We start from the raw sequence: 27,711 nt of genomic DNA, 5'->3' as shown, positions 1-27,711 counted from the left end.
AGTAGTAAAGTTAGCAGAGTAAAAGGATGTCTCACTCTATAAAGGCAGGTGTCTGCTTGGTTTCTCTGCTATTCTGGTTTAGTGACTGTGTTCCTCTGAGTCTGAAGGAGCTGTGATAGGAATTAAGAGCTCTAGATCCTGGTGCAAATACTCTGTCTGAGTTGAGACTAACAGCACTGATAAGCAATGGAAGAAGAAACCATATTAAAAGATTGAACATCCGAGAAATGCAGAGGCTTGTTTCTTGTCTGGGGGAGGGGGCTGTGAGGTTCAGCGGTAAGTCAGAGGAGAGGAGGAAGAGAATGAGTGAGAGAAGGAAGGAGGGAGGGTGTGAATGTGTTGGAAGGTGTTGTGAGGAAGGCAGGGTAATTAGAACCGTAGGCGAGCCATCGTTATTCCACACATTGCAAATAGAGCGCTAAGGTGTAATGTGGTGCCATGAGCACACACTATCAGAAACCTGCAAACAACCCCCAAAACAGGTACCCCCTATCACAACAGTGATAAATTCATTAACGTTGATGGGGTCAGATTTGTAATTACGTGTAGCACCAAACTGTAATTCATTGTTTGTGTTTCATTGTTTTCATTGTGATTGCTTATTTTTCTCCAGCCTCGAAGGACCGCCCCCCGCCCATCATCCGGCAGGGCCCGTCCAACCAGACACAGGCTGTTGGGGGTGTGGCCCTGCTGAGGTGCCAGGCGTCAGGGGAACCGGAGCCCACCGTCACCTGGCTGAAGGACGGCCTCAGTCTGCTGGGGAAGGACCCTCGCATGGCCCTGCTGGAGTCTGGCAGCCTGCAGATCCAGAGCACCAGGGTGGGTTTATAGGACTGATGCTGTACAAACACAATATACCCAGTCAAAGCAGCAAGCCTCCACACTGTGTTCACTCACGATTGATTTGGCCATGAGTCTGCCTGCCATAGTGGCTCCATCTTTTCTCTCTCTGCTTCTCCACTTTCGTTGCCTTCTATACAATACACTGCCCATCCTTTATGGTTTCTCTCTATTCTCAAAGGCAGGTTGTTAAGGTTTGTGTGTGTGTTTGTCGCTCTGTGTGTGCGCGCGCGTGCGTATACGCTTGCCTCTGATATTGCATGTGAGAGAGGAGAAAATATCCCATCTGATGTCAGTTGGATGTAATTCAAATGGACAAGTCCAGTCAGGTTGCCTTTAAAGATGAATAGAGGGTATTGATTTTTATGTCATTTAAAGCTGTCATTTAGAGCCTTTCTCCTAGGCAGCATTTAGAGATGCTCTAACCCAAGGACAGTGATTGGGGGGAATGTAAGCATGTAAGGGACAGATCGAAATGAACAAATAACAATACATGTAGTGACCCTGTGTTTATAAACGTTGATATCTACCTTGCTTTTGTGGCACAGTCGATGCTACGCAGGGCTACGGGCTAGAAGGTTGAGGGTTCGCTGACCACCACTGAGGAGCTCACTCTGCCTATCTGTTGCAGACAATGATCATCTAGGGGGAAATCAGATTTTCAAAATGTGTATGCCATATTTATAACTATATAAAATATATGCAACAACAGGTTTCTGTGCCAATGCACCATACAACCAATAAACAAAACATACTGACAACACCACAATAAATAGACTATGTCAATCTCGACAAACAGAAAACACATCCATCCCTACCTTGCATATTCTGCAGTAATATAAGGACTGAATGCACATGTCATTTACACATCTCCATCTGGCTTTCGGGGTCACCTTATTTTTTAACATTTATTGGATAACGGCACAATCATTTGGGCTTTTTTGTGCTTGGGCTCATAAAATGTATTTAATGTAAGGCTCATAAAATGTCTTTGATGTAAGGCTCATAAAATGTATTTAATGTATGACTCATCGGCCTAAGGTAGCATCAGACTTGAATTTTCATGCCGATCAAAGCTCTAATCAAATCCAGACATACACTACCAAACGTTTTAGAACACCTACTCATTCAAGGGTTTTTCTTTATTTTTACTATTTTCTACATTGTGAAATAATAGTGAATATATCATTGTAGAGGCCAGCTCATCTGATGCAGCACTCCATCACTCTCCTTCTTGGTAAAATAGCCCTTACACAGCCTGGAGGTGTGTTGGGTCATTGTCCTGTTGAAAAACAAATGATAGTCCCACTAAGTGCAAACCAGATGGGATGGCGTATCGCTGCAGAATGCTGTGGTAGCCATGCTGGTTAAGTATGCCTTGAATTCTAAATAAATCACAGACAGTGTCACCAGCAAAGCACCCCCACACCATAGCATCTCCTCCTCCATGCTTTATGGTGGGAAATACAAATGCCAAGATCATCCGTTCACCCACACCACGTCTCACAAAGACAAGGCGGTTCAAACCAAAAATCTCCAACTTGGACTCCAGACCAAACGACAGATTTCCACCGGTCTAATGTCCATTATTCGTGTTTCTTGGCCCAAGCAAGTCTCTTCTTATTATTGGTGTCCTTTAGTATTGGTTTCTTTGCAGCAATTCGACCATGAAGGCCTGATTCACACAGTCTCCTCTGAACAGTTAATGTTGAGATGTGTCTGTTACTTGAACTCTGTGAAGCATTTATTTGGGCTGCAATTTCTGAGGCTGGTAACTCTAATGAACTTATCCTCTACATCAGAGGTAACTCTGGGTCTTTCATTCCTGTGGCGGTCCTCGAGAGCCAGTTTCATCATAGCGCTTGATGGTTTTTGCGACTGCACTTGAAGAAACTTTAAAAGTTCTTGAAATTTTCCGTATTGACTGACCTTCATGTCTTAAAGTAATGATGGACTGTCATTTCTCTTTGCTTATTTGAGCTGTTCTTGCCATAATATGGACTTGGTCTTTTACCAAATAGGGCTATCGTCTGTATACCCACCCTACCTTGTCACAACACAACTGATTGGCTCAAACGCATTAAGAAGGATAGGAATTCCACAAATTAACTTTTAACAAGGCACACCTTTTAATTCAAATGCATTCCAGGTGACTACCTCATGAAGCTGGTTGAGAGAATGCCAAGAGTGTGCAAAGCTGTCATCAAGGCAAAGGATGGCTATTTGAAGAATCTAAAATATAAAATGTATCTTTATTTGTTTAACACTTTTTTGGTTACTACATGATTCCATGTGTTATTTCATAGTTATTTCATACGTTTGATGTCTTCACTATTATTCTACAATGTAGAAAATAGTACAAATAAAGAAAAACCCTTGATTGAGTATTTCTAAAACTTTTGACCGGTAGTGTATATTACATTCCCCTCATAGGCTTTTCACTATACTGTAGGCATTTATTTTGTTTCAGTGAAAAATACCTCCATCTTCGCAATCAACTGGCCAAGGCTCCTCTGTTGCTCTCTCTTTCCTCTGCAGCAGGCGCACTTGCGCTCAAGGTGTGAGAGAATGGTGCTGAGAGCGAATTCAGGGTGTAGGCTATGATTGACAGCCTCTCCTGGACAATTTGGCCTTCTACAATTTTATTTATCGGCTTTTAATTTTTGTATCGTTCAAATGCAGGCAATTACCAGCTAAGGGAGACCCTGGAGCATTTTCCCATCATAGTTGTGTTTCCATTAAATTGACTTGTTGCAGATAAAAGTCTGTGCGTAAATACATAGTGAACATAACATTACCTTTTGGGGTTAAATTCCTGTGTACCTAAAAAAACAACAACAGTTAAATGGGTTTTCATCGCATTTTCATCTCTAGGCATACTGATGGTTAGTCACTAAAAATGTTGCGTACACTCTAAAAAGTAAAGGTTCCTGGAGGATCCTTTAGGGGTTCTTCAAATTGAAACTGTGGGGGAACCCCTATAAATTCTTTGAAGAACTCTTTAAAAGGGTTCTTCAAAGAACCCCTTTTAATGGATCCTCAAATAACCTTTTGAATAACCTTTTGGGGTTCATTTTGAACTACTCCCTCCTCCCCTATTATTATTATTATTATTATTATTATTATTATTATTATTATTATTATAGTAATATGCTTAACAATAACAACAATAACACCATATTTTAGTTGTCAGTGTTTATTAGGATTTTAGTGGCAAAGCAGAATAAAAAAATCTAAATATGAGGTAAACTCCCAGCAGAGTCCCAAGTCCAATGGGTATGTCCTCTGGCATGTTGATATTGGCATGTTGATGTTAATGTGCTGATGTTCTTCGTATCCATAGCCAGAATGATTTTCCAGTGCATGGTGATCGAACAGGTTTCCTGTTATATTCATCAGAGGTATAGGGAGGGTGAAGTCTGTGAATCCAAAAAATAGTAATTATACAGATGATTAACAAAACATGCACACAACAGTATTCATACCTTGGTGTTTGTGATGAATGTGAGTGAAAAAAACTATTTTGATAATGGTTTTCATACACATACCTTGTCCATAATGTAGAGGCAGGTAGCTTAGTGGTTAAGAGTGTAGTGCCAGTAACCGAAAGGTAGCTGGTTCTAATCCCAGAGCCGACTAGGTGAAATATCTGTCGATGTGCCCTTGAGTAAGGCACTTAACCCTAATTGCTCCTGTAAATCGCTCTGCTAAATGACTAAAATGTAAAAAATAATGTAGAGGCCTATGGGATTTTCATTGAAGAGGTAAGGGAGGAGGATGGTACATGTGATCTGCATAACATACCAATACCAATTTACATACCTTTGTATGCCTCCTTGTCTGTAAACCTGCAGACACAGACACAAAAGTGAGCAGTTCAGTCATCTGCACCCAATACAGCTAGCCTTCAACATATTATTATAGCATACATATTCTTAACTCTTTGTTAATTGTATCCATTTTCTGTTTTGCACAAATATCAAAAGATAGATGGTATCATCAAAAAACAATATCAATGTAGATCATACAAGGGACAAACCTTACCTTAAATTGAGGAGATCTTTACATTTTTCAGTTAAGTGCCTGCACCTGCTTTCAAATCCAAATGTTTCAGTTGGGCAGTTATGTTCCTGCAAGAACCCACACCAACTAATGAGGTTCCTCAATTAACCCCACCTCCTATGGGGTTCTTGGAAGAACCCTTTGTGTGCAATTGTCACGCCCTGACTCAGGGGACGCTTAAATGTTGAGTCAGGGTGTGTATATTCTTTGTTGTGCGTTTTCTATGTTTGTATTCTAGTATGTGTAGTTCTATGTTGGCCGGTGTGGTTCCCAATCAGAGGCAGCTGTCGCTCGTTGTCTCTGATTGGAGATCATACTTAGGCAGCCTATTGGCACTAGTGGGTTGTGGGATCTTGTTCCGTGTAAGGTATGTTGTGTGTGCTACCTTGGACTTGACTTCATTTGTTGTTTTGTCGTGGTGTTTATCAGTAAATAAACATGTACGTATATCACGCTGCGCCTTGGTCTGTCCCGTCCTTCAACGAACGTGACAGAAGATCCCACCAAACGAGGACCAAGCAGCGTGCCCAGGCGGAGCGGATGGCCATGTCACAGGTGGCCAATTTGGGAGGATATATTTGCGGGGAAAGGACCATGGGCTAAGTTAGATGCCCAGGCAGGAGAGGAGCAACGGCAACACGGAGGAGGCCGGTCGAGGAGGAAGCCCGAGAAGCAGCCCCAATAAACATTTTGGGGGGGGCACACGGGGTGGTTGGCGGAGCCTAGTGTCAGAGCAGAGCCAACTCCCCGTACTCACGCGAGGAAGCGCATGACTGGGCAGGCTGCAGAGCTACGTACTGTGTTGCCAGTGTGCCGGCACAGTCCTGTACGTCCTGTGCTTGCACCACGCAAGTGCCGTGCGAAGATGGGCATCCAGACAGGACAGGGTGTGCCGGCTCAACGCTCCTGGTCTCCAGTACGCCTCCTCGGTCCCGCATATCCTGCGCCAGTTCTACGAACTGTATCGCCAGTGCGCGTGCACAGCCCAGTGCGTCCTGTGCCAGCACCCCGCACGTGTAGTGCGAAAGTGGGCAGCCAGCCAGGACGGGTTGTGCCAGCTCTCCGCTCTAGACCTCCAGTCTGCCTCCACAGTCCGGCCCGGCCTGTTCCTGTTCCTCGCACCAAGCCAGTGGTGCACGTCGCCAGCCCGGCCTGTTCCTGCTCCTCGCACCAAGCCAGTGGTGCGCGTCGCCAGCCCGGCCCGGCCTGTTCCGGCTCCTCGCACCAAGCCAGTGGTGCGCGTCGCCAGCCCGGCCCGGCCTGTTCATGCTCCTCGCACCAAGCCAGTAGTGCGCGTCGCCAGCCCGGCCCGGCCTGTTCCTGCTCCTCGCACCAAGCCAGTGGTGCGCGTCGCCAGCCCGGCCCGGCCTGTTCCGGCTCCTCGCACCAAGCCAGTGGTGCGCGTCGCCAGCCCGGCCCGGCCTGTTCATGCTCCTCGCACCAAGCCAGTAGTGCGCGTCGCCAGCCCGGCCCGGCCTGTTCCTGCTCCTCGCACCAAGCCAGTGGTGCGCGTCGCCAGCCCGGCCTGTTCCTGCTCCTCGCACCAAGCCAGTGGTGCGCGTCGCCAGCCCGGCCCGGCCTGTTCCGGCTCCTCGCACCAAGCCAGTGGTGCGCGTCGCCAGCCCGGCCCGGCCTGTTCATGCTCCTCGCACCAAGCCAGTAGTGCGCGTCGCCAGGCCGGCCCGGCCTGTTCCTGCTCCTCGCACCAAGCCAGTGGTGCGCGTCTCCAGTCCGGCACGGCCCGTGCCCATTCCACCGGTGCCTGGTCCGGCACCGGTCAGCTGCTCCACTCCGGAGCCAGAGCAGTTCGCTCCACCGGTGCCTGATCCAGTGCCGGTCAGCTGTTCCACTCCGGAGCCAGAGCAGTCCGCTCCACCGGTGCCTGATCCAGCTCCGGTCAGCTGCTCCACTCCGGAGCCAGGGCAGTCTGCTCCACCGGTGCCTGATTCAGCTCCGGTCAGCGGCTCCACTCCGGAGCCAGAGCAGTCCGCTCCACCGGTGCCCAATCCAGCTCCGGTCAGCGGCTCCAGTCCAGACCATGACGACAGCCCCTCTCCAGGTTCGGGGTCTCCCACACCAGGGTCCAGACAGGGCCTGGCGCATCGTGGGAGGAAGGAGAGGGGAAGCAGCGCGCCGAGGTCCAGACCAGACCAGGGGCGCAACAGGGAGGCGGAGAGTGAGAGGTCGTCACGCCCCGAGCCGGATCCGCCTCCGAGGCGGAATGCCCATCCGGCCCCTACCCTGTTATGTTTATGTTGTGCGGTCGGAGTCCGCAACTTTGGGGGGGGGGTACTGTCACGCCCTGACTCAGGGGACGCTTAAATGTTGAGTCAGGCTGTGTATATTCTTTGTTGTGCGTTTTCTATGTTTGTATTCTAGTATGTGTAGTTCTATGTTGGCCGGTGTGGTTCCCAATCAGAGGCAGCTGTCGCTCGTTGTCTCTGATTGGGGATCATACTTAGGCAGCCTATTGGCACTAGTGGGTTGTGGGATCTTGATCCGTGTAAGGTATTGTCACAAGCCGGGCTAGAACTCCGGTCTCAGATGTGTAGAGCTGGGGGTACTACCCCTTAGCCACAGAGGAGATGTTGTAGGACCCAAATGAAACACCCAAGGCAATACTCCAGGCAAGTAGATTTAATGTTCCAAAACAGGAGGCAAAACAAAACTAAAGATAACTTCGAACAACTTACTAGGACTGACACGGTGGGACAAAGCAGGAGACATAGTCAGGACGCAATAACCAAGTGAGAAACAAGGGGAAAACACACAGCTAAAATACTAAAGGGAAAAACAAGGCACAGGTGACCTGGATCAAACTAATGAGGACACATGAGGAAGAACAAAGGCAGAGGGGGAACACAGCTGACCTCTAGAGGCCAGGAGACAAACAGGAGAAGCAGGAAGCTGACAGGACCCCTCCTCTAGGAACGACTCCTGACGTTCCTTCCAGAACACCCTGGCCTCAGGGTGCGAAAATCTCGGACCAACCCTGGATCCAGGATGTCCCTGGCTGGAACCCAGGAGCGCTCCTCTGGCCCGTAGCCCTCCCAGTCCACCAGATACTGCAGAGAGTTCTGGACCCTCCGGGAGTCCAGTATCCGGCGGACTGTGTAGGCTGGCTGGCCGTCAATAATCCTGGGAGGTGGCGGGGGTCTGCGTGGGGGGGGCAAAGGGAGAAGACAAGACAGGTTTAATAAGTGAAACATGGAAAGTGGGGTTAATACGAAGGGAGCGAGGGAGAACCAAACGATAAGACACAGGGTTAACCTTTCTAGCAATGCGGAAAGGGCCGATGTATCTCTGGGAAAGCTTCTTGGATTCGACCCATGAGGGGCAGGTTCTTAGTGGCCAACCAAACTCTCTGACCAGCTCGGAAACTAGGGGCCGTCCGGCGGTGGCGATTAGCCTGACTTTGGTATCTCTGGGAGGTCCGAAGGAGGGCACGCCTGGCCTTCTTCCAGGTCCGCCTACAGCGTTGGACAAAGCGCTGGGCCGAGGGAACACCAACCTGCGCCTCCTCCTCTGGAAATAATGGAGGGTTGTAACCGAACTGGCATTCGAATGGGGACAATCCGGTGGCTGAGGACTGGAGGGTGTTGTGGGCATATTCAGCCCAAATGATATAGGTGGCCCAAGACGTGGGATTACTGGCCGCCATACACCGCAGGGTGGTCTCCAGATCCTGATTAATCCGTTCCGTTTGGCCATTAGACTCTGGATGGAACCCCGACGATAGGCTGGCTGTGGCCCCAACAAGCCTGCAGAAGGCCCCCCAAAACCGGGACGAGAATTGGGGACCTCGGTCAGAGACCACGTCCAGGGGAATACCAAATATCCGGAAGACATGGTTCATGAGGAGCTCAGCAGTCTCCTTAGCCGAGGGCAGCTTGGGCAGGGGAATAAACCGGGCAGCCTTAGAGAACCGGTCTACCACCACTAGGATGATGGTGTTGCCCTGGGATAGAGGAAGTCCCGTAACAAAGTCCAGAGAAAGGTGTGACCATGGCCTTCGAGGAACAGGTAAGGGATGGAGCAGTCCCTGGGGTCGCTGGCGTGTCGACTTTCCTGGTTGCACACAGGGCAGGCCTCAACATAGACCTGCACGTCCTTCTTGATGGACGGCCACCAAAACCGCCGTCGGAGGAACTCCAGTGTGCGAGCACTGCCTGGATGGCATGTCAAGGGGCGACTCATGACCCCACTGCAAGACGCGGCCCGAACAGAGAGAGGAACGTACAGGCGACCGGCAGGACCACCGCCTGGATCGGGCTCCTGGACAAGAGCTTCTCGTACCGCCTCTTTCTAGTTCCCACTGAAGAGGTGCGACGATCCTAGACCTCGGAATAATCGATGCCAAGGGCTTCTCTTGTACCTCGGGAGAATAGACTCGAGACAGAGCATCCGGCTTGACGTTCTTGGTGCCAGGTCGGTAAGTCAGGAGGAACTGGAATCGATTAAAGAAAAGAGACCATCGTGCTTGCCGAGGGTTCATCCGCTTAGCCTGTTGGAGATATTCCAGGTTCTTGTGGTCTGTGAGAACCTGGAAAGGGTGCTGAGCCCCCTCAAGCCAATGGCGCCACTCCTCCAAGGCCAGTTTTACCGCAAGCAACTCTAGATCCCCCACGTGGTAGTTGCGCTCGGCCTCAGACAGGCGGCGAGACATGAAGGCACAAGGGTGTAATCTCCCATCCGCACCCCTCTGTGACAGGACGGCTCCTACCCCCCACTTCTGAGGCGTCCACCTCCACCACGAAAGGTCTTTCTGGGTCAGGGGTCACCAGAATCGGAGCAGAAGTGAAGCGGCGCTTGAGATCCTCGAAGGCCCCTGCTGCTTCGGACCCCAGTGAATCTTGGTCCCTCCTCCCTTGGTAAGCGTCGTCAAGGGGGCTACCACCGCGCTGAAATTCTTGATGAACTTCCGATAGAAGTTAGAAAAGCCAATGAACCGTTGAACCTCCTTGACCGTGGCAGGTGTGGGCCAATCGTGGACCGCCTTGACCTTCTTGGGATCCATCTCTAGGTGCCCGGGAGTGACAATAAACCCGAGAAACTGAGTCTGAGAAACATGAAATTCACACTTCTCAGGCTTAACGTAGAGGTGATTGTCAAGGAGCCTCTGGAGAACCCGGCTAACATGCCCCTCATGCTCCTTCAGTGACCTCGAGAAGATGAGGATATCGTCCAGGTACACGAAGACGAACAGATTAAGCATATCCCGGAGAACATCATTAATCAGGGCTTGGAATACTGCGGGGGCATTGGTGAGCCCGAACGGCATCACCCGATATTCATAGTGCCCCGTGGGCGTGTTGAACGCCGTCTTCCATTCGTCTCCTGGCCGGATCCGCACGAGATGGTAAGCATTGCGGAGATCCAGCTTAGTAAAAATGGAAGCCCCTTTGAAGCAGCTCAAAAGCAGTGGCCATGAGAGGAAGGGGTTATCGATTCCGAACCGTGATCTTGTTGAGTCCCGGTAATCAATACAAGGCCTAAGACCCCGTCTTTCTTTTCAACAAAAAAGAAGCCCGCCCCAGCCGGGGGAAGTAGAGGCATAGATGAGGCCGGCTGCCAAGGACTCCTTAATGTAGGTGTCCATAGCTGCGTGCTCGGGGGAGGACAAGGAAAAGATCCGACCTCTAGGAGGGCAGCACCCAGGGAGTAGATCAATGGCACAGTCATACGTGCGATGAGGCGGTAAGGCAGTAGCCCGGGCCTTGCTGAACACTGCCTTGAACCGATGGTAAACACTGGGGACTCGGGAGACGTCAACAGACTCTTGGAAACTGGGTACTAGGGGCTGAGGGACTCTGAAACATGCAGGTGAGTTGGCAAGTGGGACCCCAGCTTAGAATGGTGCCAGTAGGCCAGTCGATCTGGGGATTATGTCTGCATAGCCAAGGGTGACCCAGGATAATAGGATACTTGGGAGAGTCAATGAGATAGAAGGTCTCCTCCTGCTGGTGTTGAGAGATGGTAAGTCGCAGGGACTGAGTCGCCTCAGTAACCTTTCCTGGTTCCAGAGGTCTGCCATCTAAGGCTGTAACTGCCTGGGGTTGAGGAAGTAGTTGGGTAGGGATCTTAAGTTCCTTAGCCAAGGTTACATCCATAAAATCACCTGCGGCACCGGAATCGATCATAGCCTGGACCCGATGCTGGTGGCCCTCCCAGGACAGAGTGGCTGGAATAGCTAGGACCGCGTTAGTAGGAGGAGCTCTAATTTTCCCCATCACAACCCTCCTGTAGCTGGGCGGGGACAGGCGTTTCCCCGAAAGCTCGGGGGCAAGTGGAGCGGAAATGGCTGGCAACCCCGCAGTAGAGGCACCGACGCTCCCTCATGCGACGTTCCCTTTCGTTGGGAGAAAGCCTGGAACGGCCTAACTGCATGCTCTCCGGGGAATCCTGGGGCAGTTCAGGAGCCGGGGGCAGCTCTGAATGACGGAGTCCAAACAGGAGAAACAGAGCTGCTCAGAGGAACTTGGGACTGAGACACCTGACGGCGAGCCGTTCTCCGCTCTCTTAGACGATTGTCCAGGCGGATGGCCAAGGCTATGAGGGACTCGAGATCTCCAGCTGGTTCTCGGGTGGCTAACTCATCTTGAAGGGGCTCAGATAACCCTCCCTGAAAGCAGACCCTCAGCGCTTCATCATTCCATCCGCTCCTTGCTGCTATGGTCCGGAAATCAATGGCAAAATCTGCCGTGCTTGGGGCCCTGACGGAGAGACAGTAGGCGCTTGGGAATCCTCCCGTCCACTGACAGGATGATCGAACACCCGCTTGAACTCTTCTACAAATGCAGCGTGGGAGTCACAACAGGCCTCCTGGGACTGCCACACCGCAGAAGCCCAGGCGAGCGCCTTTTCTGAAAGAAGGGTAATGATGTAGGCAATCTTGGAACGGTCTGTGGGAAAACTTGAGGGTTGGAGCTCGAAGGTGAGGGAGCATTGGGTGAGGAAACCCTGGCAAGAGCTTGGATCCCCAGAAAAGGGCTTGGGAGGTGGTAGTCGGGGCTCCGCCAACCGAGAAGGCCTGTCGTCACTGGGGGTGACCTGGGGGGAAGGGAGAGGACCAGGGAGGCGTTCAAAGAGCTGGCGAAGGGCACTCATCATTTCGGCCAAGAGTTGAGAATGACTAGCCATCAGCTCCTCTTGTCGGCTGAGAACGTCTTCATGGCGCTGGAAAGAAGCCTCATGTCGAGTGATCACCGCCAACAGGTCCTGGGAACTGAGTGTTTCTGGGTCCATGATTGACTTGGTTATTCTGTCACAAGCCGGGCTAGAACTCCGGTCTCAGATGTGTGTAGAGCTGGGGGTACTACCCCTTAGCCACAGAGGAGATGTTGTAGGACCCAAATGAAACACCCAAGGCAATACTCCAGGCAAGTAGATTTAATGTTCCAAAACAGGAGGCAAAACAAAACAACTCCACGAGGGAGAAAAACAAACTAAAGATAACTTCGAACAACTTACTAGGACTGACACGGTGGGACAAAGCAGGAGACACATAGTCAGGACGCAATAACCAAGTGAGAAACAAGGGGAAAACACACAGCTAAAATACTAAAGGGAAAACAAGGCACAGGTGACCTGGATCAAACTAATGAGGACACATGAGGAAGAACAAAGGCAGAGGGGGAACACAGCTGACCTCTAGAGGCCAGGAGACAAACAGGAGAAGCAGGAAGCTGACAGGTATGTTGTATGTGCTACCTTGGACTCATTTGTTGTTTTGTCGTGGTGTTTATCAGTAAATAAACATGTACGTATATCACGCTGCGCCTTGGTCTGTCCCGTAATTGAACGAACGTGACAGCAATTTTCAGTGCCAAGAACCCTAAGGTTCTTCAAAGAACTTTGAAGATCTTAGAAGAACCCTTGTTGAACTCCTAATTTTTAGAGTGTAGGTATAGCGAATATGCCCGCTCTGGTATTGGCATGTGCGCTCTAGCCAACAGCTTGCAGATACAGTGCATGTATAGCCTTCTACATGATGAGATTATTTTTATTTGTCAAATGGCAGCCAAGCATTGATCATCTGAGATAAGACCCTCAATATTTATTTAAAGGAGAATCAACCTTATCAATGTGCACTTTTACCACCTTGTCTAGTTCATCATAACTTATTACATCTGTAGCCTAATAAACTGCATGCTTTCCCATGATGTGGTGACATGTTTTATCATACATGTAGGCTACTTTACTCGCATAAAAAGGTTGGATGGAAACATTGTTAATGTCAAGCTATTTTGAGGATGCTGGATGAACGTGTGCATACATAAGGGGAGTACCAAAACACTGTGATATAGGGGAGGCGAATGCAAGCAGGTGAGGAAATGTGGCTAGGATGGAAGAAATGATATAGTAAAACTTGCAAAAGAGCGAACGGTAAAAAACACACAACCCTACCCAAACCCCCCAAAAAATGGACAACACTCTCCTATTTTGGACCACCCCTCCCCCCAGTAAATTGTGATCTGTCCCTAAAGCACCCTATCACTAACATCTTAGTGTGTGTAAGATGTCCACATACACACACGCATGCACACCATCAGAGAGAGAGAGAGAGAGAGAGAGAGAGAGAGAGAGAGCCAGCCAGCCAGCCAACCAGCTAGCTTCAAGTTCCTTGGTGTCCACATCACCAACAAACGATCATGGTCCAAACACACCAAGACAGTCGTGAAGAGGGCACAACAAAGCCTCAGGAGACTGAGAAGATTTGGCATGGGTCCTCAGATCCTCAAAAAGTTATACAGCTGCACCACCGAGAGCATCCTGACTGGTTGCATCACCGCCTGGTATGGCAACTGCTCGGCCTCCGACCACAAGGCACTACAGAGGGTAGTGCGTTCGGCCCAGTACATCACTAGGGCCAAGCTTCCTGCCACCCAGGACCTCTATACTAGGCGGTGTCAGAGGAAGGCCCTAAAATTGTCAAAGACTTCAGCCACCCTAGTCATAGACTTTTCTCTCTGCTACTGCACGGCAAGCAGTACCGGAGGGCCAAGTCTAGGTCCAAAAGGCTTGTTAACAGCTTCTACCCCCAAGCCATAAGACTCCTGAACAGCTAATCATGGCGACCCGGACTATTTGCATTGCCCACCCACCCCACCCCACCCCACACCCTCTTTTTCGCTAATGCTACTCTGTTTATTATCTATGCATAGTCACTTTACCCACATGTACATATTACCTCAATTACCTTGAATAACCGGTACCCCCGCACATTGACTCTGTACCTGTACCCACTGTATATAGCCTCCCTACTGTTATTTTATTTTACTGCTGCTCTTTAATGATTTGCTATTTTTTACTTAACACTTTATTTTTTATTTTCTTAAAACTGCATTGTTGGTTAAGGGCTTGTAAGTAAGCATTTCACTGTAAGGTCTACACCTGTTGTATTCGGCGCATGTGGCAAATACAATTTGATTTGATTTGAAATAAAAAAGAGAGTACAAGAAAGAGAGGGAGCAAGGAAGAGGACAGGGAACAAGGGAGAGAGAGAGAGGGGACAAGGGATAGAGAGAGCGAGAGATAGGGAACAAGGGAGAGAGAGAGAGAGAGAGATTGAGGGAACAAGGGAGAGAGAGAGAGAGAGCGCGAGGGAGCGGCCCCAGTGTTAAAGCGGCCAGCGTTAAATAGATTATCATGTCTCTGTTTCACTGTGTCTGATCTGTACTGATAATGATAGGGCTGAGAATGTCTGAGGCTGACTAGTACTAAATGAAATGTATTAAGAAAATTAACTTCAGCACTTTCAGGGCTCTTTTTTCATGTTCCCCCGCTTTGTCTTCTTGTTCTCACCCACTCCCTCTCTCCCTGGGTGCGAATCAGGCCAGTGGAGGTTAATGCATTTTTAGTGTACTGCTGCCTGCCGAGCTCTTTCAATAGCAGAGGTTGATTAAAGGGCTGTGAAGGCCAACTGGGATCAAGGTTGGACTGGAAAGACCAATGGAGCCACCAAGCATCACTACCAAACAATATTACTACTATCAAAAAGGCACACAGGTTTGAATGAGCATACAGTGCCTTCACTGGCATAATGCAGTTTCTCTGGACTCCCCCGCAAGGTCTGGACCCCTCCCTAAAATAAAAATAAAAATTTAAGCATAGACTACTGATCGATGTCCATAGTGCTGAAACTGTGACGAATCAAATAGCCAAACAATGAGGAAAAAAGTAGTCGGCTTGAGGATAAATTCAGTCAATATTTATTGTTGAACTCTGTGGGTTTTGTCTGGCTAATAGCCTACACAAATGGGCTGCAATATTCAAGGTAAATTAAATCAACTTAAATTAAATCCAATTTGAGAGACTCCCCTGGTCTTCTGAAGTCCTTTTTTGTGTGCAAATGTTTTCACCACTGCCTGTAGGTCCAGATTGCGGACCCAACTGTTGTATATAGTATTGCCAACCAGACGTATCTGAGAATGATGCATGTCAAGATATACCATAGATAAGGGACTGTTGATACTGCAACCACACAACTCAAATGCCGGTTCACTAGTATGAACAAAATCGCAAACAGCTTTTTTTGTTCAAGCCCTCAAAAACTGCTGTCTGCTAAATATGATCATATGTTTGCATCTGCCAATTTATTGGCTGTCCAGTATCCAGACGACCTGCCCCAGAGTTTCCTATACTGTGAATCTCTTTCCATAACGTGTTGAGGCTGGCAATTAAAGAGAATGAGAGGCTCAATTAAACATGTTACAGAACTGCTGTATTTGAAACACAACCCTTCTGCCCAGTTTCCCTGATGTTGCTAACGCAATCAAACTGTTTTTACCATTCCTGTAACTGTCGCTTCTGCAGAGAGAGAATTTTCTAAACTAAAACTCATTAATAACTACTTATGAAGCATTAGGCTCTCGGTCTGATATGCGCTTTTGAACAACTGAGTAAGCTCCACTCAGTGCACTGGCGCCATCATAGCCTTGACCACAGCATTTGTTCACTGATACAGTGAGGGAAAAAAGTATTTGATCCCCTGCTGATTTTGTATGTTTGCCCACTGACAAAGAAATGATCAGTCTATAATTTTAATGGTAGGTGTATTTGAACAGTGAGAGACAGAATAACAACAAAGAAATCCAGAAAAACGCATGTCAAAAATGTTATAAATTGATTTGCATTTTAATGAGGGAAATAAGTACTTGACCCCTCTGCAAAACATGACTTAGTACTTGGTGGCAAAACCCTTGTTGGCAATCACAGAGGTCAGACGTTTCTTGTAGTTGGCCACCAGGTTTGCACACATCTCAGGAGGGATTTTGTCCCACTCCTCTTTGCAGATCTTCTCCAAGTCATTAAGGTTTTGAGGCTGATGTTTGGCAACTCGAACCTTCAGCTCCCTCCACAGATTTTCTATGGGATTAAGGTTTGGAGACTGGCTAGGCCACTCCAGGACCTTAATGTGCTTCTTCTTGAGCAACTCCTTTGTTGCCTTGGCCGTGTGTTTTGGGTCGTCATGCTGGAATACCCATCCACAACCCATTTTCAATGCCCTGGCTGAGGGAAGGAGGTTCTCACCCAAGATTTGACGGTACATGGCCCCGTCTATCGGCCCTTTGATGCGGTGAAGTTGTCCTGTCCCCTTAGCAGAAAAACACCCCCAAAGCATAATGTTTCCACCTCCATGTTTGACGGTGGGGATGGTGTTCTTGGGGGCAGCATTCCTCCTCCTCCAAACACGCGAGTTGAGTTGATGCCAAAGAGCTCCATTTTGGTCTCATCTGACCACAACACTTTCACCCAGTTCTCCTCTGAATCATTCAGATGTTCATTGGCAAACTTCAGACGGGCATGTATATGTGCTTTCTTGAGCAGGGGGACCTTGCGGGAGCTGCAGGATTTCAGTCCTTCACGGCGTAGTGTGTTACCAATTGTTTTCTTGGTGACTATGGTCCCAGCTGCCTTGAGATCATTGACAAGATCCTCCCGTGTAGTTCTGGGCTGATTCCTCACCGTTCTTATGATCACTGCAACTCCACGAGGTGAGATCTTGCATGGAGCCCCAGGCCAAGGGAAATTGACAGTTCTTTTGTGTTTCTTCCATTTGCAAATAATCACACCAACTGTTGTCACCTTCTCACCAAGCTGCTTGGCGATGGTCTTGTAGCCCATTCCAGCCTTGTGTAGGTCTACAATCTTGTCCCTGACATCCTTGGAGAGCTCTTTGGTCTTGATTGATTGCTTCTGTGGACAGGTGTCTTTTATACAGGTAAGAAGCTGAGATTAGGAGCACTCCCTTTAAGAGTGTGCTCCTAATCTCTGTCACGGATTCTGCCGAGGCTGCTCCTCCTCCTTGCTCGGGCAGGCTTCGGCGTTCATCGTCCCCGGAGTACTAGCTGCCACCGCTGGATGTTCTCGATAGTTGTTTGGTCTGGTCTTGTGTGTGCACCTGTTTCGTATTGAGTATTGATTATGTCACCTATAAGTTTCCCTTTTGGTTTGTTTGCAGTTGTGTGTAATTGTCCGCCTGTCCGATTGGTGTCTCGTTAGATGTTTAGTGTTTTACGCGTGTGTGCGTAATCGTTCGCCTCCTTTGTTTAGAGGCCTGTTGTTTTGACTTTGTGCATTCTAAGTAAAGTCATTTTGGACTTAGCCTCCTTGTCCTGCGCTTGACTCCACCACTGCATCCACATCAGTTTGCGTGACAGAATTACACACCTTCTATGGAGTCAGCAGGAGCAGCGGCGTCGCCCGAGTCGCTGGAGGATCGGGTCAGCTGCCAGGACGCCAGGATCCAGCAACTCGGGTCCGCCATGCAAGAGGTGATGAACACCCTGCGCCGATGGGAGAGAGGAGGCGTGACCACACCACCACCATCGGCCAGTCCTCCCATACCAGCACCGGAGTCCAGTGGGATTCGGCTCTCGCTCCCGAGGGCGTATGATGGCACCGCAGCCGTGTGTCAGGGGTTCCTCCTGCAGGTGGAACTCTACCTGGCTACCATACACCCGGTTCCCTCGGGATACGAGAGCGTTTCCGCCCTCATCTCCTGTCTCTCCGGCAAGGCGTTGGAATGGGCCAACGCCGAATGGAGTTCTCCCGCCGCTTCAGGGCGGTTTTCGATCATCCACCTGAGGGTAAAGCGGCGGGGGAGCGTCTGTTCCACCTCCGACAGGGGAAGAGGAGCGCACAGGAGTTCGCCCTGGATTTCCGGACTCTAGCGGCGGATGCGGGGTGGAAGGAGAGGGCCCTCATCGACCACTATCGGTGTAGCCTGCGTGAGGACGTTCGTCGAGAGCTGGCCTGCAGGGACACCAATCTATCCTTCAACCAGTTGGTGGACATGTCCATCCGTCTAGATACCCTGCTGGCCACCCGCGGACGTCCCCATTACATCCTCCAGCACCTCCGAGCCGATCCCTATGGAGCTCGGGGGTGCTGGCGCTAGAGAGAGGAGGAGAGAGAGCCCGAGGGAGGCCGTCCCCTGCACCAACTGTGGTCGTAGAGGACACACTGCGGCTAGGTGCTGGGGAGGGTCTCCAGGGAGTCGGGGCAACAGGTCACGCACTGGGGAGTCATTCCAGGTGAGTAGGCGCCACACTTACCCAGAGCTCTCTGTTGTTCACTTATGTATACCTGTAATATTTCCCCAGGTTGTATCTCATTCCCAGCATAAGGCGCTAGTCGATTCAGGCGCAGCTGGGAATTTTATTGATTGGAAATGTTGTGTTAAGTTAGGGATTCCCCTCCTGCCCGTTGATGCTCCCTTCCCTGTCCATGCCCTAGATAGTCGTCCGTTGGGATCTGGGTTGATTAGAGAGGTCACAGCACCACTAAAGATGAATACGCAGGGGGGTCATGAGGAGATCATTCAGTTATATCTGATCGACTCTCCTGCGTATACCTTGGTGCTGGGGCTTCCTTGGTTAATCGCCCATGATCCCACCATTTCGTGGCAACAGAGGGCTCTCAAGGAGTGGTCTGCCCAGTGTGTTGGGCGATGTCTAGATGTTTCCGTAGGGGCGACCACAGTGGAGAGTCCGAACCAAGTGCCCGCAATGCACATTCCCCCTGAGTATGAGGATTTGGCACTCGTGTTCAGCAAGACTAGGGCGACGCGGTTACCACCTCATAGACAGGGAGATTGTGCGATAGACCTCCAGACAGGGGCAGCACTCCCGCGGAGCCATGTGTATCCTCTGTCTCAAGAGGAGACGGCGGCTATGGAGACATACATAGCCGAGTCCCTGAGACAAGGATACATACGGACCTCCACTTCCCCTGCGTCCTCGAGTTTCTTTTTTGTGAAGAAGAAAGATGGAGGGTTGCGCCCGTGTATTGATTACAGTAGTCTCATTCAGATCACTGTTAAATACAGTTATCCTCTTCCTCTGATTGCGAGTATGACTGAATCATTACGCGGAGCGCGTTTCTTCACAAAACTGGATCTCAGGAGCGCCTACAACTTGGTGCGCATTAGGGAGGGAGATGAATGGAAGACAGCATTTAGTACCACCTCGGGTCATTATGAGTATCTCGTCATGCCATACGGGTTAATGAATGCTCCTTCGGTCTTCCAATCCTTTGTGGACGAGATCTTCTGGGACATGCATGGGCAGGGTGTAGTAGTGTACATTGACGACATCCTAGTGTACTCTGCTACACGGGCCGTGCATGTAGCACTGGTGCGCCGAGTGTTGGGTAGGCTGTTGGAGCATGACTTGTATGTCAAAGCAGAGAAATGTCTGTTTTTCCAGGAGTCCATCTCCTTCTTGGGTCATTGGTTGTCCGCGTCAGGGGTGAAGATGGAGGTTGACCGTGTGTCAGCCGTGCGTAATTGGCCAACCCCAACCACTGTTAAAGAGGTGCAGCAGTTTTTGGGTTTTGCCAATTACTACCGGAGGTTTATCCGGGGTTTTGGACAGGTGGCAGCTCCCATTACTTCCCTGCTGAAGGGGGGCCCGGTGCGTTTGCAGTGGTCGGCTGAAGCGGACAGGGCGTTTGGTAAACTGAAGGACCTGTTCACTTCGGCTCCGGTGCTGGCGCACCCGGACCCCGCTTTACCGTTCCAGGTAGAGGTGGACGCGTCAGAGGCCGATATTGGGGCAGTGCTGTCGCAACGGTCAGGCACGCCACCTAAACTCCGCCCCTGTGCTTTCTATTCTAAGAAGCTCAGCCCGGCGGAGCGAAATTATGACGTAGGGGACAGGGGAGCTGTTAGCCGTAGTTCAAGCCCTAAAGGTGTGGAGGCATTGGCTTGAGGGGGCTCAACACCCTTTTCTCATTCTGACTGACCACCGTAACCTGGAGTACATCCGGGCAGCTAGGAGATTGAACCCTCGTCAGGCTAGGTGGAACATGTTTCTGACCCGGTTCGTGTTTAAGATAACGTACATCCCAGGGTCCCAGAACGGTAAGGCAGACGCCCTGTCCCAGCGGTATGACACAGAGGAGAGGTCCATTTAGCCCACTCCCATACTGCCGGAGTCTTGTCTGGTGGCACCGGTGGTGTGGGAGGTCGATACGGAAATCGAGCGGGCGTTACGTACCGACCCTACTCCCCCAGAGTGTCCAGTGTGTCGGACGTACGTGCCGCTCGAGGTCTGTGATCGTCTCATTTATTGGGCTCATACATCACCCTCCTCTGGAGATCCAGGTATTGGCCGGACAGTGCACTGCCTTAGCGCTAAGTACTGGTGGCCAACATTAGCTAAGGATGTGAGGGTTTATGTCTCCTCCTGCTCGGTGTGCACTCAGTGTAAGGCGCCTAGACACCTGCCCAGGGGGAAGTTACAACCCCTGCCCGTTCCACAACGGCCGTGGTCTCACCTCTCGGTGGACTTTGTCACGGACCTTCCCCCCTCTCAGGGGAATACCAATATTCTGGTCGTTGTGGATCGGTTCTCTAAGGCCTGTCGTCTCATCCCAATACCGGGCCTCCCTACTGCCCTACAGACCGCTGAGGCTTTGTTTACCCACGTCTTCCGGCACTACAGGGTGCCCGAGGATATAGTGTCTGATCGGGGTCCCCAGTTCACCTCTAGAGTCTGGAGAGCGTTCATGGAATGCTTGGGGGTCTCGGTGAGCCTTACCTCGGGTTACCACCCAGAGAGTAATGGGCAGGTGGAAAGAGTGAACCAGGATGTGGGTAGGTTTCTGAGATCCTATTGCCAGGGCCGGCAGGAGGAGTGGTCAGGGTATATCCCCTGGGCAGAGATGGCACCATGGCATCAGAGCCAGATCGAGGCTCCTGCGGTGGATGAGTGGTTTCGGCGCTCGGAGGAGACGTGGAACGCTGCACACGTCCATCTGCAGCGGGCCATCCGTAGACAGAAGGCGAGCGCCGATCTCCACCGCAGTGAGGGTCCGGTGTACGCACCTGGAGATCGAGTCTGGCTCTCGACTCGAAACCTGCCCCTTCGCCTGCCCTGCCTGAAGCTGGGTCGGCGGTTTGTGGGGCCATTTAAAGTCCTGAGGAGATTGATTACCACATTAACCCCTCGTTCCATGTGTCTCTCCTCAGGCCGGTGGTAGCTGGTCCACTCCAGGACAGTGAGATAAGAGAGACTCCTCCGCCCCCACTGGACATCGAGGGGGCTCCGGCATACTCAGTCCGGTCCATCGTGGATTCGAGACGTCGGATGGGGGGTCTACAATATCTCGTGGAGTGGGAGGGGTACGGCCCGGAGGAACGGTGCTGGGTGCCTAGGAGGGACATTCTGGATCCATCCCTCCTGACTGAGTTCCACCGTAGTCATCCCACGCGCCCTGCTCCGCGTCCTCCTGGTCGTCCCCGAGGCCGGGGTCGGCGCACGGCTGGAGCCGCGCGTCAAGGGGAGGGTAATGTCATGGATTCTGCCGAGGCTGCTCCTCCTCCTTGCTCGGGCAGGCTTCGGCGTTCGTCGTCCCCGGAGTACTAGCTGCCACCGCTGGATGTTCTCGATAGTTGTTTGGTCTGGTCTTGTGTGTGCACCTGTTTCGTATTGAGTATTGATTATGTCACCTATAAGTTTCCCTTTTGGTTTGTTTGCAGTTGTGTGTAATTGTCCGCCTGTCCGATTGGTGTCTCGTTAGATGTTTAGTGTTTTAAGCGTGTGTGCGTAATCGTTCGCCTCCTTTGTTTAGAGGCCTGTTGTTTTGACTTTGTGCATTCTAAGTAAAGTCATTTTGGACTTAGCCTCCTTGTCCTGCGCTTGACTCCACCACTGCATCCACATCAGTTTGCGTGACAATCTCAGCTCGTTACCTGTATAAAAGACACCTGGGAGCCAGAAATCTTTCTGATTGAGAGGGGGTCAAATACTTATTTCCCTCATTAAAATGCAAATCAATTTCTAACATTTTTGACATGCGTTTTTCTGGATTTTTTTGCTGTTTAAATAAACTTACCATTAAAATTATAGACTGATCATTTCTTTGTCAGTGGGAAACGTACAAAATCAGCAGGGGATCAAATACTTTTTTCCCTCACTGTATCCCCTCATACTTATAATCAGTTTATTTTAAATTTTTCAGTCACATTCCTGAAGCCCAAGAAACAAACACTTAGATTCCTAGGACATACGGAATTTTTTTAAGGTTTATGAATGACTGTTTGGAGGGTTACTGTCAAACTAATTTTAAAAAATAATAATAATTGACATCGATGTTAGGCGCATGGCCCCGCAGAGCTCGTGGGCCCCTGCCTTGCGGGGCTGCGGGGGTGTCCGGTACGTCAATGAGTACCTTCAGAAAGTATTGACACCCATTGATTTTTTTCCACATCTACACAAAATACATAAAAAATAAAACCACAAGATATTCAACCTCCTGAGTCAATACATGTTAGAATCTCCTTTGGCATTGGTTATAGCTGTGAGTCTTTCTGGGTAAGTCTCTAAGAGCTTTGCACACCTGGATTGTACAATATTTGCACATCATTTTTGTTTAAATTCTTCAAGCTCTGTCAAGCTCTTCAAGCTCTTTCAAGCCAATTTAAGTCAAAACTGTAACTAGGCTACTCAGGAACATTAATTGTCGTCTTGGTAAGCAACTGTATATTTGGCCTTGTGTTTTAGGTTTTCGTCCTGCTGAAAGGTGAATTTGTCTCCCAGTGTCTGTTGGAAAGCAGATTGAACCAGGTTTTCCTCTAGAATTTTGCTTGTGCTGAGCTCTATTCAGTTTCTTTCTATAAAACAAAAACTCCCTAGTCCTTGCCAATGACAAGCATACCCACAACATGGTGCAGCCACCACCATGCTTGAAAATATGAAGAGTGGTATTCAGTGATGTGTTGTGTTGGATTTGGCCCAAATATAACGCTTTGTATTCAGTACATCAAGTTAATTTCTCTGCCACATTTTTTGCAGTTTTACTTTCGGCCTTATTGCAAACAGGATGCATGTTTTTGAATATTTTTATTCTGTACAGGCTTCCTTCTTTTCACTCTGTCATTTAGGTTAGTATTGTGGAGTAACTACAATGTTGTTGACCCATCCTCAGTTCTCTCCTATCACAGCCATTAAACTCTGTAACTGTTTTGAAGTCACCATTGGCCTTATGGTGAAATCCCTGACCGGTTTCCTTCCTCTCCCGCAACTGAGTTAGGAAGGACCTCTGTGTCTTTGTAGTGACTTGGTGTTTTGATATACCATCCAAAGTGTAATTAATAACTTCACCATGCTCAAAGGGATATTCAATGTCTGCTTTTTTTTACCCATCTACCCTTCATTGCGAGGCATTTGAAAACCTGATTTTTATTGTTGAATCTGTGTTTGAAGTTCACTGCTCGACTGAGGGACCTTACAGATAATTGTATGTGTGGGGTACAGAGATGAGGTAGTCATAAAAAAAATCATGTTAAACACTATTATTGCACACAGAGTGAGTCCATGCAACTTATTATGTGACTTGTTAAGCACATTTCTACTCCTGAACGTATTTAGGCTTGCCATAACAAAGGGGTTGAATACTTATTAACTCAGCTTGTCATGTTTAATTCATTTTTTTAAATATCTAAAAACATAATTCAACTTTTACATTATGGGGTATTGTGTGTAGGCCAATGATACAAAATCTCAATTTAATATATTTTAAATTCAGGCTGCAACACAACAAGGGGTGTGAATACTTTCTGAAGGCGCTGTACTGTATATAAAAACCTTTGTCTTTCCAAACTGTTATTAATTGAGGAGTTGATTGATTTGTTCATCAGCTGAATGTTTGGTTGGTCAGTTGTATGATCAGTTTTAGGGATGCATGTTTGGTTGTCTCTCTTTTGAGAAATAAATGGGAAGACAGTTGTTTTATTGTCAAACTGTCTGGTCAGTGTATGTTCTGATGTGTTCTTTGTTCTTCTGTCTTCCTCAGCTGTCTGACTTTGGGCTGTACACCTGTGTGGCCACCAGCTCCAGTGGGGAGACCTCATGGAGTGCCTTCCTGGATGTCAGAGGTATAGTAACAATGTGTCCATTTGATTTACTGTCCCTTCTACACTCTTAGAAAAACTGGTGCTATCTAGAACCGAAAAGGGTTCTTCGGCTGTCCCTGTAGGAGAACCCTTTGAAGAACCCTTTTTGGTTCCAGGTATAACCATTTTGGTTTCCATGTAGAACCCTTCCCACAGAGGGTTCTACATAGAACCCAAAATAGTCCCTGATTGGCAGATGAGTGGCAACCCTGATTAGAAGCTGCTCATCTGTTGTTCTTTACAAATGCAGTTTGGAATTAAAGAAAATTGTAGCTACACACTGAAGAAGGCTGTAAAGCCGAAACGTCTGTGTATACTATCTCTGATGCAGTAAAAAAATTAAAAACATCAAATAATGAAGTAAGCTTTATGCAACATATTTTTGAGTGCGAACCCATTACACCTCTTTGTTTGTCTGAATTAATGTGTTTTACGCACCAGCCAAGCTTCTGGGAGAGCGCCATGGTTCTCTTTTGATTACCCAAAATAGTTCTACCTGGAACCAAAAAGGGTTCTCCTATGGGGACAGCCAAATAACCCTTTTGGAACCCTTTTTTCTAATAGTGTACACACCATTGATTGAAGCCATCCACCTAATGCGTTCCTTTCTCCTTCAATCTGCCTTGTCCAGTGAAAGAGCCTGTTCTCCTTTTCTCCATCTCAGAGTCCAGTGACCTCACAGACTCCATGTCCCACAATGCCAGTGCCCTACCAGGGCCTCCTTCCAAGCCAGAGGTCACTGATGTCACCAAGAACACTGTCTCATTGTCATGGGAACCTGGGCCCGAGGAGGGCTCCACAATCTCCTCCTATGTCATTGAGGCCTTTGGGTATGTCTGGGAACCTTGGTCCTTAGCGAAGCTGCAGTAAATTACCCCAAACTTTCAGAGCAATGACAGATGTATGCATTTATGTGGGCATAAGGGTAACTGGCACGTTCAGGGCAAGCACATACATCCTAGGGCTTTTGCAGAATAGTCTGTATACAAGAATAATGTACAGTCCAACAAGGTTGATCAGGGTTTATTTGAACCACTAAAAAGTGTTTAGGTTTGGTTTCAGACTAGAGCTGCAGATGTCTTGATTTTGCTAGTTAAATTAGCTAAGTGAAAAACAATAGGACTACTGTAGCTATGGAACGCTATTACCGTAAAAGCTTTTCTTGGCTTCACTAAATATCTTCCGCCTGTTTTCTCTTTGAGCAGTCAGCTTGTCAGCAACAGCTGGCAGACTGTGGCTGACCACGTGAAGACTACACAGTTCACGGTCAAGGACCTGCGACCCAACACGGTCTACCTGTTCATCATCAGAGCGGTCAACGCCCAGGGTCTCGGAGACCCCAGCCCCATGTCTGAGCCTGTCCGCACCCAAGGTACTGTACCCAACCAACCACTCTTGCCATTATAACATTTTCATAAGGTTTTGATTGCAATTGGCATCATCCTCTTTCTCTCTCTCTCTCTCTCACTTTCTCGCTCTCTCTGTCTCTGTCACTCTCTCACTTTCTCTCTCTCTTTCTCTCTCTCTCTCTCTCACAGACATCAGCCCTCCGGTGCAGGGTGTCGACCATCGACGTGTCCAGAAGGAGCTGGGTGATGTGGTGGTCAGCATGCACAACCCTGTGGTCATCAGCTCCACCTCTGTCCAAGTCACATGGACTGTGAGTACAACTGATATGAATCTATACTATGAATTGTTTTTATTGTTGCTTGTCGACAGAATTGCAGTTAACAGTTTGACCATCTTTAATGGGACTCAACAAACACACTTTAACTTAACATTTTGACTTGCAGAGCCCAATTATTAATTTATTTATAGATGTCACAATGAGGAACTAGTATGAGTAGGTTTGGTATGAACCAGGGTGCGTTGTCTCTGTGGTGAGTTATTATTCTCACTGAATCAAACAGGCAGTATAGAATCTGAAGAGCTGAATAGCGAGAGAGATGAGCCTTGTACAGCATTAGGATAGTTCAGGAACAGAGCCAGCTCCAAGCCTTTGCTTATCTCCAAGCTTCATACACACAGTTTGAGTTTAGTTTTTCATACAGAATGCTGTGTGTTTTCCACTGTCTGTTCTCAGTTGGCACACGCACACACACACACACACATGCATAAACACACACACACACGCGTGCACACACACACAGTGCGAGTGTCTGAGACAGGTGGACGTGGAGTCCAGGGACAGCTGATGTTCCATCAATCTGTGATTGTTTGAGTGACGCAGGAATTAAGACAAATGTTTCTCACTGAGACAAATAGATCACCATTAGCGGCAACATGTTGTGTTCTCTCTTTTGGAAGCGGTTTGCAGTCAGCTCTTATCTGGAGGTTATTCATATTTTCCCTTGGCAAGATGTCCCATCTGCCTTCTGGAGAGCACTGCTTAATGACAGAGGCTCTTCCATTCCACACACAAGTACACATACAGCAGTGGCGGTCGGTGACATTTAAGATTTTTTATTTATTTATTTCACCTTTATTTAACCAGTTAAGCCAGTTGAGAACAAGTTCTCATTTACAACTGCGACCTGGCCAAGATAAAGCAAAGCAGTGTGGAAAAAACAACAACAACACAGAGTTACATATGGAATAAACAAAACGTACAGTCAATAAGACAATAGATGAGGGAGGACGATTGGCCTTATTTCTATTATATAATGGATGACTGTCATTCATGTTCCATTCACCCAGCTCAATGTAACATCGATAGGTTTAGGCTACTACAAGATACTCAAATTTTCCCTATACCCATAATTAGGTTGCTACAACCTAGCCTATGAATGAACGTTTACAATGTAGGTGCACAGGTCAAGAGAAAATTTAGAGTAATCTAGGTGACAGACAGTGACACATTCATCACCGCCTTGCACACTATTGCCTGCATCTAGCTGATCTAGGGTGTAATCATTAGTCCAACAGTTGCAAATGAGAATTTGTATTGGACAAATGCAGGTACTGTATGTTTATCCCCATTTCGTTCCGTTTGCTTACGTTTAAGAAACTTTTTTCAATAGAATCGGCAGAATGAATACACCCCTGATCATACGCAAACACAGATCACTTTCATAGCAGCCACATACAAACATGATCATTTTGCTCGTTGTAGAATTACTTCTCACATCTACGTGCTCTCCTCCTCTCACCTTTTCCCTTCGCATGTGGACTTCAGTGTACAACACATCAGTTGCCTGTGACCAGGTGAAAAAACCTTTCCAAGCCAAACCTTCAAATCATAACCACTAACCGCTACACACAGCCTAGATAGTTAGCTAACGTCATAGCTAGTCAACATACTGTAGCCACTAGAACTAACGCGTTAGTAAACCCACTACAATCATGCAGTAAATTAGTAAAACCAAAATCTTATCTTGGAAGAGTTCCAGTGTTGGATAGCCATAGCC

The 27,711-nt window shown here is 48.6% G+C and overlaps 1 protein-coding gene across 4 annotated transcripts in view; it reads left to right on the top strand.

The window, feature by feature from the left end:
* Positions 1 to 27,711, top strand: part of LOC121573771 (roundabout homolog 2) — a 159,507-nt gene that overhangs the window by 91,516 nt on the left and 40,280 nt on the right. For all 4 annotated transcript variants that reach the window (XM_041886017.2, XM_041886018.2, XM_041886019.2 and 1 more), the window contains 5 exons: positions 614 to 819; positions 24,205 to 24,286; positions 24,969 to 25,134; positions 25,510 to 25,676; positions 25,843 to 25,964. In XM_041886017.2, coding sequence (XP_041741951.1) covers positions 614 to 819; positions 24,205 to 24,286; positions 24,969 to 25,134; positions 25,510 to 25,676; positions 25,843 to 25,964 — 743 coding nt within the window. The remainder of the gene's footprint in view (positions 1 to 613; positions 820 to 24,204; positions 24,287 to 24,968; positions 25,135 to 25,509; positions 25,677 to 25,842; positions 25,965 to 27,711) is intronic.

The sequence above is a fragment of the Coregonus clupeaformis genome, chromosome 9, assembly GCF_020615455.1.
Source record: "Coregonus clupeaformis isolate EN_2021a chromosome 9, ASM2061545v1, whole genome shotgun sequence".
In the NCBI taxonomy this organism is placed as follows: domain Eukaryota; kingdom Metazoa; phylum Chordata; class Actinopteri; order Salmoniformes; family Salmonidae; genus Coregonus; species Coregonus clupeaformis.
This window is presented reverse-complemented; position numbering and strand designations above follow the sequence as displayed.